Genomic DNA, 14751 nt, shown 5'->3' on the forward strand with positions numbered 1-14751 from the left:
TTTTATTCAAAAACTGAACTTCAAAAAATGCTGATTTTTTATCAAAAGCTCACCAGAACTGTTCCCCTCAAAACCAGTCTAGTAATTCTCTCACTTTAGTAACAAGTTTTACAGAGAACTGTGGATTAGACCAGTCTTTTGTGCTAGTCTGCACCCCCCCTTCAGAATAAGAAAGGCATATGGAATCTGATCCAAATCTCACTTACATAAATAAAATTTTTGTGAATTCACACTAGCCTACATGAACTGCTGTTACCTCTTCTCATAGCTGCTGGAGGTTCAAAGGACAAATGACTGCTTACCCCAGCAACTTAAGTAGTAAGCACATTTATAATGGCAGATAAAATAAGAAGTATATTTTGAAAGTAGGGCATATTTGCCTGCAAGATGCTAGAGACACAAGAGAGAGCAGTGTACGTTTGTAAATAAACTCATTTTATTGAATGGTTTGAAGGGCTGCTTAAAATAAAAACACTTTACAGTCTGTACATGCAGTTTCAATTTTAAAAAATTAAATTTGTTTTTCAGAAAACATGCATATTTATGTACATCATTTTGAAATAAAAGAAACCATTACCATTTACTGCAGAAATTCCTCTTTAAAAATATTTTAAGAGATAATGCAGTCAGGAGCAATTCTGCAGAAAGCAAAGCTTAGGAAGCTTCTCTACTCTGAAGGTAAAGTTTATTCATTCAGAGACATTAGTAACAGCAGAAGAAGGTCGTTTAAGGATGGATTCAACTGAAAATGACAGTGGCTCAGTTGTTGAAAGCTTTGTTGTGGCCTGTTTGGCCCCAAAGAAGTCTTTTGCACATTTGTCTACAGTAAACTTGTATTTTTGGTTCTCTTTAATGGCACACTCCCTGTATTTCTTAGAAGCATCTTCAAAAGTCTCCTTCACAAATGACATTCTTAACTCTGCTGTTGGAGTGTCAGGAAATGTCTGATGGAACAGTGACTGAAAAGCACTGTACTTGAGCGGTGGAGGGGGTTTGGTACTGTTTTTGCTGATCTTGTTTAATGCCTGTTCCTGAGGAGACAGAGAACCCTTATCAGAAATTTGGGAGAAAGTCCTTTTTGGAGGAGAGAAAGCTGACCTCTCACGAGCTTCCTGATGAAGGCACAGCATTTCATTACGTGACTGCTGAATGTCTCGCGTGTGAGTCAGAACAAATGAATTTTCCAGTTTTGGAGGCATGATGTCATGCTCAGTGTTTGGACAGTCCTGACTCTGTGAGACCCTGGCATCCCAACCTGCCCCAGGTTTGAGAGCTTGGACAGCAGTAGCATTCAACAGGCATTGCTGGTAGAGGAGAGCATCACTAATGGGGCCACATTTTGGCCACACTAAGAACCTAGAAGACAGGGGATACTGCCTGTAGGTAGTAGCTACACTGACATTTGAAGAAATTAGTTCCATGTTGCTAGGTCCTGAATACTGCATCGTTAGATCAAGGCAGGTTGGTAAAAAATTTGAAAATTCCTTGTTTGGATTATCAGCTTGAGTAGTGTTGAAGGCTGTTTTATACGAATTGTATTCAGCTCCACGCACCATACGGTTAGGGAGAAAAAGGGCAGCTGCTTGTGTAGCTTCCATCATATCTCTCTCTTTATACTCCCTCTCTAGCATAATGTTCTCCAACTCCTTATCAGCAAAAGCCCGTCTCTTTCTCATCCTGTCACTTACAGGAGGTGGCAAGGGTGAATTCCCTCCCAGGTAAGAGTCTGTTGGAATTGGACGGTAACCTAAAACAACAAAGCAGCATTAGGAATGAAGCCACACTAAAGCTGTGTTTGTAAAATAACTCCATGAGCCAGTCCCACCAAGCACCGTGCTTTTGCCACAGACCCTGGTCACCATCAGCTCCTACAGAAGTCACCATGACATAGAGGCTTAGTGATCAGGCACATTTAGTTCCTCAGTGAAGATAAGCAAGCCCTGCTTTTTTGATGTGTTTAGCATCCACCAAAGCTAGCTGATTAGTAGTTCTCTTAAAAAACAGTTCCAGACAAACAGATTGAGGAGGGAGAAGGAAAAAAAAAAGGCAAAGCCCTACAGTGTATTATGACTTGTATTCCATCCTGAGGCTTAAGGAGAGAGATAACCATTCACTTTTAACACATATGGAAAGCATTCAAATATTTTATTTCTTATGAACTAGAATTTCAATAAAACGTAGAAATTCGGCGTCCAGTGCATTCAATTACCAAGCTACCTGGCTTAATTTAATATGACGGATAGGACACAATCCTGTTTGCTCTACCCAGACAAGTAATTCCACTGAGTTAATGGATGTATTTACATGAGTCAGGAGAACAGGATTTTACCTGTTTTAACCCCCATTCCTCTCATACACGTTTCCCCTTTTCCAAGGAAGATACCTATATCTACAGCTGGTGTCTTTTCTATTTTCTAAAGATGAATCATTATGAACACATTGCTAGAGATGGTAGAAAATCCCAAGGAGAACTAGGAGAAAAGAAAAAGACAGTTACGATAAATTAGAGGAAAGAATACAGAAGAGTTTTCAAAAAAATGAACTGTAGATGTAAATTAGAGGTTTCTAAAGGGACTAAATATTAATTGAGCTTGAACAGACAAAGAAAAGAGCTTTTTATTTCAGAAAAAAAAAATGGGAAGTACAATGATTTATAGAGATATGGTTTGGAAAGTACTTATACCAAACATAGGAATAAATACATACACAATCCCAAATGGGTGTGGGAGAAGAAATACACCCTTTCACTAAAATAACAATCTTTTAAAAGATAATTCTTCCACAGTTAATATTTTCGACAGCGAAAAAATTAAGCACCTTATTTTGCGGATCTTACTTTTGATAATGTCTCAAATTGAACTGTTGTGTAGGCATTCAGATAAAACGAAAAAAATAATCTATTTACTCGTTTGCTGATTAAAACACCCGCGAATAAACTACCCTGTGAATAAATTACCCTGCACTGCAAAACGCTGCTGGGTAGCCATGTAAAAAGACTGCCAGCTTGTAACAGTAACTCTCAAATTTCAAACTACCGTTGCTAGCATTTCAGGCATTATTTTGGGCGGAGGGGACAAGGATCTGAAATTCTGTCGCATCGATTCCAGCCTCGAAGGGCCGGAGCCTCCGTCGCCCGGCGCTGGGAGCGGGCCGCGCTTTAACGCCTGTTTTGGGAAAGGACGCTGCCGTTCACGCCTTGGACGGGACGTGCGGGTCTTCCTGGGGCAGAGCGGGGTTTCCCCCTGCCAGCGGTGCTGCGGGAAGCCGTGGAGGGACAGGGGATGCTCTTACCTTCCAGGATGCTCTTGGCCAAGAGGCTGGGCGTTCGGACGTGCCTCTGGTAGACGGCTTTGCGCTCCAGACTTGCCTGCTTCCCCGTCAGCCCCTTCTTGTCCTAAGGGAGCAATCGGACGGATGGCTCCGTCAGACCGGGGCCGCCCGTCCCGTCCCGTCCCGTCCCGCCGCGTCCCGTGTCCCCTCACCTCGGTGGCCTGCTGCCGTCGGAGCGCCACCTGGGCGGCCATGACGCGCTGCCGCTCCACCACCAGCAGGCAATTGGCGCACTGGCAGTCGCGCCAGCGGCAGAACCGCTTGTGTCCCTTCAGGCACGACACCACGCCGTGGTTGCGGCACCGGGCGCACTTGGGCGTGCGGCTCAGCTTCCGCGGTTCGCCACGCCGCGGACCCGCCGCCGCCTCCTCGCCTTCCTCCTCCTCCTCCTCCTCTCCCTCCTCCGGGCCGGTGCTGCCGCGCGGAGCGCCGGGTGCCTCGTCCGGCTCCCCTTCCAGGCTCTCCACGTCGATCTCCCAGTCGGCGCGTTCCTCTGCCATAGCTCCTCGGCGGCGCAGCTGCAAGAGAGGGGTCAGGCCTCCGGCCCCGCGGTGGAACGGCAGCCGGAGCACGCCCGGCTTCCGAGGTGCCCGCCTGCAGCCCCGCCGAGATGCGCCCCCGTCGGGAAGTCACGGCAGAGCCAGCCTGGGATGTGATCTTTCCCCTTACCGTCAGCTCCGGTCTCCTGCGCACGACCCGCGCGGGGCTCAGTTTAGCCACGACGGACGCCTCCCTCTGTCCCTCCCTCCCTCCCTCCTGGCGCGGCTTGCGGAGAGCTGTGGTAGCCCGCCGCAGGCAGGAGCGCGTCGCCTGCAGCCAAGGATGCGGGAGGAACCTTCCCAGGGCAATGCCCCGCGCTGCAGCGCTACGGCTCTAACCGGCCTCGACAGGGTCCTGCTGATTACAGGATCCCGAGAATCCTCCTGCCAGCTGCGTTCAGACTTGGGAGACAGGCAGAGGACCGCTGGACTTCACACATCGCAAAGGTAGTATGAACTCCTAGAGCTCTCTGCGGAAGCTGCATCTTCCGACCCCCAAGAGCTCCCACACGACCTCCCCGCCCTTGCTTCTGCACCCTGCACTTACCAAAGGCAGGTGGTGCAGGAAGAACGCGTCCCTCAGCTCCTCACGGTTCGCAAGGGCCGCTGCCCCAGACCAGTCGAGACAAGGAACTCCCGATCCCAGCACCTGGGGCTTAAGGCTCCCCGACAGCAGGGACGTTGCGCCGTCGGGGCGATGCCTGCGGTGCGGCGCGGCTCTGCGGTGCGGTGCGGTGCGTGGCTGTGGGTGCGCCCTGGCCGCGCCGGGCCCGAGGATGGCACCGAGATAAACCTGCCGGGGCCGGGGCCGGGGATGGCACCGAGATAAACTTGCCGGGGCCGGGCCCGGGGATGGCACCGAGATAAGCGTGCCGGGGCCGGGGATGGCACCGAGCTGAGTCGGCCGAGGATGGCACCGAGCTGAGGCCGCCGCTCCGGGGATGGCACCGAGCTGAGGCCGCCGGGCCGCGCCCGCGCCGATATCAGCGCCCGCCGCGCCGCCCGCGCCGCCCATTGGGCGCCCGCCCGCAGCCGCCGCCCCGATTGGCTGGCGCGGCCGCAGCCCCGCCCCCGCCGTGCCCGCCGCCCGCTCGTGGGTGCGGGCGGGCGCGGAGCGAAGCGGGAGGGATGAGGGCGGTGAGTGGCGAGCTTTCGTTGCGGGGTGGAAAAGGAGTGCGAGAGGAAAGGAAGGGAGAAAAGACCCCAGCGCTCGTGATGGTGACAGCTAAGAAACCCGCTCGGCAGGCGAACGGCGTCCCTCTACCCGAGGAGCGGGTCAGGGGCGAGGGTTTAAAAGGCTCAAACAGCCGCCGCTTTTTTCGTTTGCGGTCGTTCCCGTTGCTTGACCTGCTAGTGAAAGGTACGCATGGCAATGGTCTTTTTTCCAAGTCTGAAAATGGGGCAGGATCCTTTCCCTTCGGGAATTAAGGCGAGGAAAATTACTCTATTTTCTACCGCTCTCTCCCTTCAGAAGGAACGTTTTCCACCGACCACTAAGGTTCTTCTCCTAAATATCTTTATTTCCCATAAGTAACTTTATTCTCGCCCTCCCTAACGGAGGCTGATCTTTGGGAACTGGGTAATGTCCTTTGTCTCCCCAATCAGAGAGCGATCGAAATTGTGACCCACAAAATCTCAGTCGCGAAGCGGGGATGCTAGAGCTCCGTGCTTCCGCCAATGAAAACGGGAATTCCCAAGAGGCAGAAATGGACAGAATACACCTCGGTCGCGTTCAGCACCGGGCAGGCGAAATACTGGGTTTTTTTTAAAATTAAACGGATTTTGCCAAGGAAGAAAAATAATAAAGGTATGCGGGAGAACATTAGTTTCCCACTGGTGTGTACTGATCGAAATCTAACTATATGCAGAAGACATAGCCGAAACTAGTTTCCTAAAAAGGGAAAATATTTTGCTCTTTCCCTGAGAAGCGCGTGTGTGTAATAAATACTGACAATATTCATGTATATAATAAACACGGGCATCTACTCACGGTAAGCACACGGACCTGCTGCCGGCCACCAGTTCGGCACGGACAAACCCTGCCCTTGCAGGCCGGCGGGACAAAGGCCACCGGGCGAGTGGCGCAGGCGGGCAGCTCGGGCGGGCAGCTGCGTGAGCCGCGCCCGGAGCTCCGCTGCCGCCCGGACAGGGCACCAAGCCTTCGCTTCGCCCCGCGGGCTGCGGGCACCCGCGGGGAAGGAGGCAGGGTTTGTTCCCGTGGAGGTTTGTCCTTCCCGGGCGGCACCGTCGGGAGAGCGCATCCCCCGACGGCAGGTATTATTCATCTCAAAAGAAAGCCCGGCTACTGTTTGACTTACAAGCATGACTAAAAGGCAAATACCCAAGGAATTCCACTTTCCCCCTTGGGGTCCCTCTTAAAAGGCACAAGCATGACAAAGGACCTGCTAGGTTAGGAAACAGAAGTCGCCTTTGTCTGTAAACCGACACCAAATTACAAAGTACGATTCTGCGGTCCGCTGGAGTAAATTACAAAACAGTTCGCCTCCTGTTTACTTTATCCACAGGGAGCTGTGAAACCCAGCCACGATTTTAAAGCGTGTTTGTATAACTTTCTTCTGCTCCTGTTGTTTGCGCTCGGCTCCGCAGCGCTTTTGAGCTCCCCTCCAGCCACTCCTCTCTCTCCCGTCTGGAAGAAGAGGCGTCTCTGCCGTCCTCCGGCGGGTCGCACCCGCGGGAGAAGGCGGAAAGCGACCTAAGGCACTGCCTCTCCTACTCAGTCCTTCGATTTGGCCCGTGCTGTCAGCCGTGCCCGCTGTGAGCTGACATGGGCAGACGCGGCGCCGTGCCGTGCTGGGAAAGGTGCAGATTTCCGCGCCACGGGAGCCTTTGAAGCCCGCGATGGGCAGCCGTGCATCTACCTGCCCCGCACAGCCTTCCCAGCACAATCCCCGCCGCCGCGCCAGCCCCGGTGCCTGCGGGGCCCGGGGCCGAGACGCGCGGCCAGGGCTGCTCCGTGCCTTGCCGGGGGGTCCCCCGGGGGCCGCGGGCCGTGCCGGACCCCGACGGGGGCCGGGGATGGGTCCTCAGGCTGTGCCCCTTGCGGCAGCGCCCTTTCCCGAGGGGCAGAGGAGCAGCCCCGGGGCGCTGCACACCCGGAGCGCCCAGCGCTCGGTCCTGCTTTGCATCACGGCTCTGCGGGCAGGTGCAGGTGCAAGTGCCGCAGTCCCCCGCGCCTGGCCCCCCCAGCCCTCCCTTCCCCCGGGGAAATTTATTAGCGAGGTTAGGGCAGGCTAACCAAACGGCAACTCCGGGCGCAATTTCCCCGGAGGAATGCTTTGATCCTGCCCTCTCTCCGCGCCGTCGAGGGCAGATTGCAATGACAAACGCGGGCGATCCCAGCCGCTTGTTAGGTCAGAGATGTTACCGTTTAATCTGAAACAAACTGCCCTGCCCGCGCCCCGCCCGCCCGCCCCTTCCTCGCCCTCTCCGGGTCCCGGTGCGCGGGCGGCGCTCCCGCCGTGCCTGCCCAGGCCGCGCCCCGAGCCAGCCCAGAACCGGCCCGGACCCGAGGCGTTCTCCGCCGAGAGTTACCGTGTACTTGCTACAGCGAAGATGCTGACATTTCGCGGGTGATCTCAAATGCGGGAAGTAGGGGAATGGCATAGGGAAGAATATTTTTTAAAAAACCAAACGCACAAAGATATCACCTTTTCCCGTTTTATCTAATCAGTACAAACAGCCCATTTTTTCAGTTTTTTTTTTTTCATTAAAATGTGGGTTTTATATATACGTATATAAGACTCAATCTGTCTCTTGTAAATAGCATTTAAGCAAACCCTATCACTAAAATAAACCTAGATTTTTAGATTTTAATATTTTCATTCATGACACATACCTTTCTAAACTGATTGTACGTTTTAAATAAGTTTAACTGATTGAACGTTTTAAATAAGCAAGTTTTTCAGTTTGGATTTGGGTTTTATGGGGCTTTGTGTGTTTTTTGTTCTGTTTTAAATGACCATTTAATTTCTGCCTAACAGATGTGTAGGTACAGAGTCAGAGGAGGGATTTCCTGTTATTCCGACATGCCATTCAAATAAATATAATAAACACATATTATAAGGAGGTAAGAAATGTTGAGGTAATTTATTCACTTTAGCATGATATGTATGACGCTGTTCACACGGGTTCTTGGATGAGGGAAGAGACGGAAATGTTGACTCTATGTTTAGAAGGCTTGATTTATTATTTTATGATATATATATTACATTATAACTGTACTAAAAAGAATAGAAGGAAAGGTTTCCTCTCAGAAGGCTAGCTAAGAATAGAAAGGAATGAAAAACAAAGGTCTGTGGCTCGGACAGAGAGAGAGAGCCAGCTCTGCCATGAGTGGTCACTAAATCTAAACATCTACACAAGACCAATCATAGATCTACCTGTTGCATTCCACAGCAGTAGATATCCATTGTTTACATTTTGTTCCTGAGGCCTCAGCTTCTCAGAAGAGAAAAAATCCTAAGAAAGGATTTTCACAAAAAGATGTCTACGACAGATATGGAAGAAAATTTTATTGAACGTGACAGTAATATCTCTGCCTTTGTAAGTATGTTTGCTTTGGCAAGGTGGGCAAGGGTTAGCCTTTTTATAGGAAGACTTGCTTAACGTACCAGGATAATCTTCTGTCCTACTAAACTGGAATGATTTCAAAAGCAGCGCAGGTGAACAGAGCAGAACTGCCACTTCTGACACAGCTAGTCAAAGTCTGACAGGCAGTCCAGAGTCTTCAACGGGAGGATTCACACGGACACAGAGAGCTTTGGATTCAGCACGGGGTGCAGCAGAGTTTCCCATTTACAATCCTTCTCACCCCAGCAGCTGAAGGGATGAGCTCCCATGAAGGGAGAGGAATAAACTATAAAAGCAGGGAAGTTTAGCCCTCTGTGGTTGGAGACTCTGCCCGCTCATTGGGGGTGTACCAAGGGGGCACAATTTGGCCTCTGCAAACAGGACCACACAGTCCTGGTAGTCATTCGTTGAAGCAAGAAGAAACATACCTCAGTAAAACAGAGCTGCCTCTTCTGCAGCCTCCGGATTCATGGCCAGGGGTTATGAGGGCAGACCTAGGTAGAATTTAAGTCAAAACTAGTCCAAACCCATTCCCATCCAATTCTATGCTAAAATTTTGACCTTAAAAAAAAAAAAGGCATGAGGAGTGTATTGCTGTGGCTCATAAACAAGGCTGACGTTCGGTTTGCTAGCATTTAACAGGCCAGCAGACATTTGGCAGGTCTCTTGCTAAAATGTACTACAAAGTTGGATCAGCTCTCAGCATGAATATCAAGAATCCACTATGCAAGCAGTGAGCACAGCAAATTGTCAAGTCAGCAACTAATATACTTCACTATAATCTTCCCAAATGTCTTAAGTAGTTTGGCAAATCTCTTGTTGCAATAAATTCTAGTGAAGTTTTGGGGTTTCTTCTTTTTTCAACATATGGCCTTAAAAAGTAACTTAGCCAAGACTATTTTTAGAGTCAATGCAAAATTTGCTGGAGATGTTTTCACAAAATTTGTTTGCACTCTGGCAGTTTTATTCAAATGTCAACCAGATGCAGAAAATGTAGAACTTGGGGTTTTATTTTACAGTCCTGGAAAGTAAAGGTCAAGTCTCTGCAATATAAATTGTCTTTTTGATTGCCATATTTTAACAGAACAGCAAAAATTCTTACTAATAAACTGGTTTGTGGTGTTTTGTTTTGTTTTTCTTTTTTCAGGATGCAATATAATCGTATGCAAAATATTTTAAATGCCAATAAGACACCTGCTAAATCAAATAAGTTGGGTAGGCTATGCTGTGCTTAGCAGTAAAAATTCCATCATATAATTGCAACTAGCCAGATTGTAGCATTGCAGTCTCTGAACAGCCTTACTGAAATTATTAGGATGACCTGAGGTAGAGGTCAGCATGAAAAACAGCATCAAAATCTGGCAATATATCAGTTAAAACAAGCCAGCCAGCCAGCCAGACTCAGGCCAAATGATCCATGTGGGTATCTAGGCCACACTTATTACACTCTAACTAATAAGAAAGCTTGTAGAACCATTTTTAGATTGGGCTATTGTACCATACTAATACAAGTATCAGACTCTGGCTCAGTGTGGATCCACTATGGAGCACACAGATGCCTGAGCTGGTAGGGGGAGACGACTTGAATCTCATTACTCACAGCATGGCAGAGTGAATGCAAGACAATTGGGCTCTCTGAAAATTGACAGAAAACACACTGGGCTATATCACCACCTGTGACATTTCCACCAAAGCTCTCAGAATGATTTTACCATCTATCTTTTGGAGAACAAATCCTGAAAATCAGACAAGCTTGTGCTGTAAGTCCACAACCAAGGAGCTCAGTCTATGTGGCACATATGTGGGAGGTACTGAGAACTCTCACTCCTGTGATTCTTGGGCATCAGTTGGGAAAACAGCAAGAGATGTACTCCTAGTACAGCAGACATGATGCTGATGTGTCTCAAACTCCTCTCACAATTAAAAGAAAGCATTTATGGGTGCAGAGTCCCCTCCCACAAGATTTTAGGTGATGTTTGAGGTAGAAGAGATTTCTGCTACTATACCAAAAAAAAAAAAAAAAAAATTTAAAATTACTTTTTATTTTCTTCTTTTTTGTCTAGTACTTCTGTACATCTTCTGCTTAGTTATTTGAGGCTAGATTCAGCAAGGGGAGAATCTGAGAGAATCAGTAAGCATACAGAGGACAGTGATAGAAACGTGTATCTTTAGAATTCTGTAAATAGAACTCTTTCATTGGAGGTGTTTTAAGTACCCCAAACAGACTGGCACACTTGGCCTCTACAACATTCCTACTAAGTAATTTAGAGAGGGGGTGAATATGACTCCTTCCAGCCTTTGTCTCAGCTGCCATCACTGGGACCTCTGGTGTGAGGAGGCAGAGAGACGCAGAGTCCCCAGGCAGGTGCAAAAGAGAACTCCTTTATTGCAAAACCCAGGTCTTTTTAAGTGGTTAGGTTTTTATCAGTTACATACTTCTAAAATACAGCAAACATTATCCAACCAACCACCAAACACAACGATGTGAACACACAATAGTTATACAACTTCTTTTTCTATCTCTAATTCAGTTGAGTCACTCCCAGCAGCCTTTTCTACTTAGCCAAAGTAACAGGAGTGAGCCATGATTTTACAAGGCTTCCTTCTGTAAGGTTTTACCTATCCACAACACTCTGGCTCTTCCCAGAGTCAATACAAATGGGGGCCTGACACCAACATCAGCTTCTGAAGGGGTGGTATTGCCGTGACAGGAGGAGAAGTTGGTGCTAGCTGGACACAGCACCTACTGCTAAGGGACATTTAGGACAATCTCATTTGCTGCTTCTCTTGGCCTGCTATTGGTGCACTCCAGGGTGCAGTGGATAATTGGTTTTGCACACACTGGCAGAGGTACATATTCCTGATTTTGTGAATTTGTCCCATGGCAGAAGGGAGCTGAACCAAAGTGTCCATTCTTGTTCTGACTTATATCCATGAAGAGGAACACAGGACCTATAACTGCTTCAAACCCATTTCTTTTCACAAGGGAACCTGTTCATTGACAGGCTTTAATTGGATTATTGGAATAGATCCTGATCATATCTCTGGGCAGAGAGCACCCTTACCAGGCATTTATCACTGTGGCTCAAAACCACATGTCAGATTAATCTGGATGCACAGTTTTCTGAAATTATGAAAGAGAAACCAAGTAGTACATGAAATTATTCATACAGTAGACAGACCATTGATAGCATGGAATTTATGATAAATACATATTTAATAAATTACATGTTTATTATTATAAACACAAATCTAGGTGAAAATCCAAGGCATAAAGTGTTCCCGAAAGGTGTGGCCATTGAGTATTCTGGGATCAAACTTTTCCCTTCATTCCATACAGACACCCCATTGAAATCATTGAGATTAAATGGGCATGAGTCTAACATATTGCAGATGTGTATATACATATTAAGAACATTGGATGCATTGTACTCTAAAATGCTATTTTACTTAAGGTATTTTTTCAACACTTATGATTACTGGCAATAATAAAAGAGACTATCCCACAAAGTGCACTAAGATCATATGACATAGAGAGGACACTGTCATCTACTTCATGATTTAATATCTGTGACACTTAGGTAATTCATGGTCTCTACACATCCAAGATCATATCAACCATGCAAAGTGTCAAACCACTCAGTGCATAAAATGAACCAATTCTAGGAGTAAAGGTCTTTAACCAGCTCTGCTGAAGTCAGTAGAAAACCTCCTGTGCCAGCTGCCAGGGAAATTGGATAAGGTCCATATTTAATTAATTTTGCCTTAAAAGAGAAGACAACATGCTGATCAGAAATTTTGCCTGTACTGCATGACCGTTTCACTGGCAGTATGATCCACAAAACCCTGGGCTTTGAGAGTTTCTTTCCAGGTCTTCTTTGGCTATTCAGCTCATAAAGGAGGTGGGAGGAGCTGTTGTTCCACAGAGCTGGGGCTAAACTGCCTTGCTGTCGTCTTTGTTCTGCACATCTCCATCTCCTCTGTGACTTCCACCCAAGGGATATTTTCTTTAGGGACACTTTCCTAGTCTGTAGGGACAATTTCCATCCTGTAGCAGTCTGCAGCACAGAAACACTAGCATGTTAGACAGAATGTCCATCCAGTTGAACCCATCTGGTTTAACCACATACTAGAGACCTGGATGACACGCAACTGGAGGATGATATATAGCTATAAATTACTAGCTCCCTCTTCTAAATAGCAATGAGAAAACTCTTTCAAATACATTTACGATAGCAAGGTACTCACAAATAACTAGTTCAGGAAAAAAATCAATCATCTAAAATTTTTACCAAGAAGTAAGAACCCATGAGGATATACCCAAGGCCCAAGTAATATGTTGTGGTGTACTTACCTGCAAAACTTGGCATCACTCCAACACCATACCAGATTTTCATGCCATAATGATCAAACTAATGCTGTCTATAACCAGCACACCAAATGATGTGCAACAGCAGGAGATACACCTAGGCTTCAAGTGCTAGTGAGTGAACTCTACTGAGTTCAGAACCATAAAATCCCAACCATGAAACTGTGGAAGTAAACGGCAGCTTGCCCATGACTTCCACAAAGCCAGACTCCATCCACTTAGGGACAACTGCCACATAAATGTGATAATCTCTTGCTGTCCAGATTCCTTCCAGATTATCTTTGGCTATACATCATTCATCTTTAAAATCAGTGGAATTGCCATACATTAAAAAGGAAATTGCGGGGATGTCACTGTCTTTCAGTATAAGAAAAAAAATTCCTAGGACCTAAAAACAAATGTTCATATAGTCAAGAATTAATTACAATTAAATTTTTATGACTCTTTTTCCAGCCTTTCTGCTGAGGAACTACTTTGAGCCTGGGACAATCCTATTAGTAAAGCTTTACAATAAGCTTTTCATTTCAATTAACTAAAAAAAAAAAAATAAAAAGAAAGGATGCAAATTAACAAATAAAGTCTTACTTTCATTTGTGCAGGAGCAGAATGTCCCCCCCAACAGACATCACTCCACAAGTCAGGGGCTGCTCTGCCCCTGTTAGGACTGCCTGCCTAGCAGCAGGTAACACACACAGATACTAGCAAAGGCAGCAAACTCATTGTACACTATTTGAGAACTCTGTCCCATGATATACCAGAATAATAATGGACAATAATAAATGAGAGTCCTCAGCTCTCTTCTTTGCCTTAATAGGTCTAGCTGAGTCAGAAACGACCGCGTCTCATTTTTCCAATGTGTACTTTTGTTAGGTCAATAGAGGGACTGTTATAGAGTGGTAATGTGAGCTGGGTAATGTGGGCAGGTTCTGGGGCTTTATTGTGTCCCTGCTATGTTAATTAGTATTAGGAACATGATGGATTGGCAACACATGTATTTTCTGAGTCTTAAACCAGCCCTGAGAGTTTAGCACTCCATTAGTTACACATCACAGGAACTCAGGGATGTTTACTTAAAAAAGTATCACTTACAAGAATGAAACACTCTAATTCATTCCTGATAGGGGCTGCGGGGAACACCCGCCCAAGATTCAGGTTCTGCAGGACAGTGCACCAGCCCTGTCCAGGGTCACCCTGGGAATCCCACATCAAAACTTTCTCTGAAACATCTCCCAGGGAAGTGACAGATGGAGAAACACCAGCCTGGACAAGCAGAAGTTTTTTCTCCACGGCTTATCTGGCAGAGAAGATAAGCCCTGGAGAAAAGAGCTGAGAGTTTGGTGAGAGGTATGTAGGACACATCTCTCAGTGCAATTGCTCCACAGAAGAGAAATCAGAGGAATAGACAGGGCTGCGTTCCCCCTGGCAGCGGCAGCCCTCTCTCCCCAAGAAATGCTGCCATACCAGTATACCAGCCAGCAAGAGAGATTTCCTCTCTGCAATCTGGAGGTGCAAATCAGCATCGAGGGGACAAAATTCCAAAAGAGCCAAGGAGAAATGGTAGAAAGAGATGCTGAATACAATTTTTCCATAGCCAAATCCAACAAAATGATCTTTCCATGCACCAAATAACATAAAACCTTCAGCTCTGGTCCCTGATGGTGTGCCTCACTAGAAAAATTCTGTGAAGTTTCCTATCCTTCAGTAGTATGGGGGAGGTCACTTGTCTGACATAATTCTTCCAAAGAAGCACTGGTACCTCTAAAAGCGAACAGCCACTCTATCTCTTGTCATGCAGTCTTTCTTCCTCTTTATTCCCCATCCCAATCTCCCTCACCTCTAACCTGGACTGGCAGGCTAATATTTGTTTTCTTACCATTAATATTAAAAACTCCACCACAGAAATCTGCAAGTATGGCAACATAA

General features: G+C 47.0%; 1 protein-coding gene across 3 annotated transcripts; it reads right to left on the minus strand.

Moving 5' to 3' along the window:
* Positions 1 to 465: 465 nt before the first annotated feature.
* DMRT2 (doublesex and mab-3 related transcription factor 2) lies at positions 466 to 4852 on the minus strand. Of its 3 annotated transcripts, XR_013180056.1 has the most exons (5): positions 4417 to 4852; positions 3483 to 3848; positions 3292 to 3394; positions 2330 to 2471; positions 1610 to 1747 (listed from the first exon to the last, which is right to left on the minus strand). XR_013180056.1 is itself a non-coding variant. In XM_054652717.2 (4 exons), exons 2-4 carry the CDS (start codon positions 3828 to 3830, stop codon positions 690 to 692), a joined length of 1509 nt encoding a protein of 502 aa, XP_054508692.2. In that variant the 5' UTR covers positions 3831 to 3848; positions 4417 to 4852; the 3' UTR covers positions 466 to 689. The 3 variants fall into 3 exon arrangements, 2 of the variants coding, with proteins under 2 accessions (XP_054508692.2, XP_077027956.1); XM_054652717.2 differs by lacking the exon at positions 2330 to 2471 and having other exon boundaries at positions 466 to 1747; XM_077171841.1 differs by having other exon boundaries at positions 1681 to 2471.
* Between the last annotated feature and the right edge of the window lie 9899 nt (positions 4853 to 14751).

The sequence above is a fragment of the Agelaius phoeniceus genome, chromosome Z (assembly GCF_051311805.1).
Source record: "Agelaius phoeniceus isolate bAgePho1 chromosome Z, bAgePho1.hap1, whole genome shotgun sequence".
Taxonomy (NCBI): domain Eukaryota; kingdom Metazoa; phylum Chordata; class Aves; order Passeriformes; family Icteridae; genus Agelaius; species Agelaius phoeniceus.

Coding starts and splice junctions, on each gene's coding strand:
- DMRT2 (XM_054652717.2), bottom strand. CDS start 3,830: ATGGCAGAGGAACGCGCCGACTGGGAGATCGACGTGGAGAGCCTGGAA. Junction 3,395..3,482: donor GACGGCAGCAGGCCACCGAG/GTGAGGGGACAC, acceptor TTGCTCCCTTAG/GACAAGAAGGGGCTGACGGG. Junction 1,748..3,291: donor GGCCAAGAGCATCCTGGAAG/GTAAGAGCATCC, acceptor TTGTTGTTTTAG/GTTACCGTCCAATTCCAACA.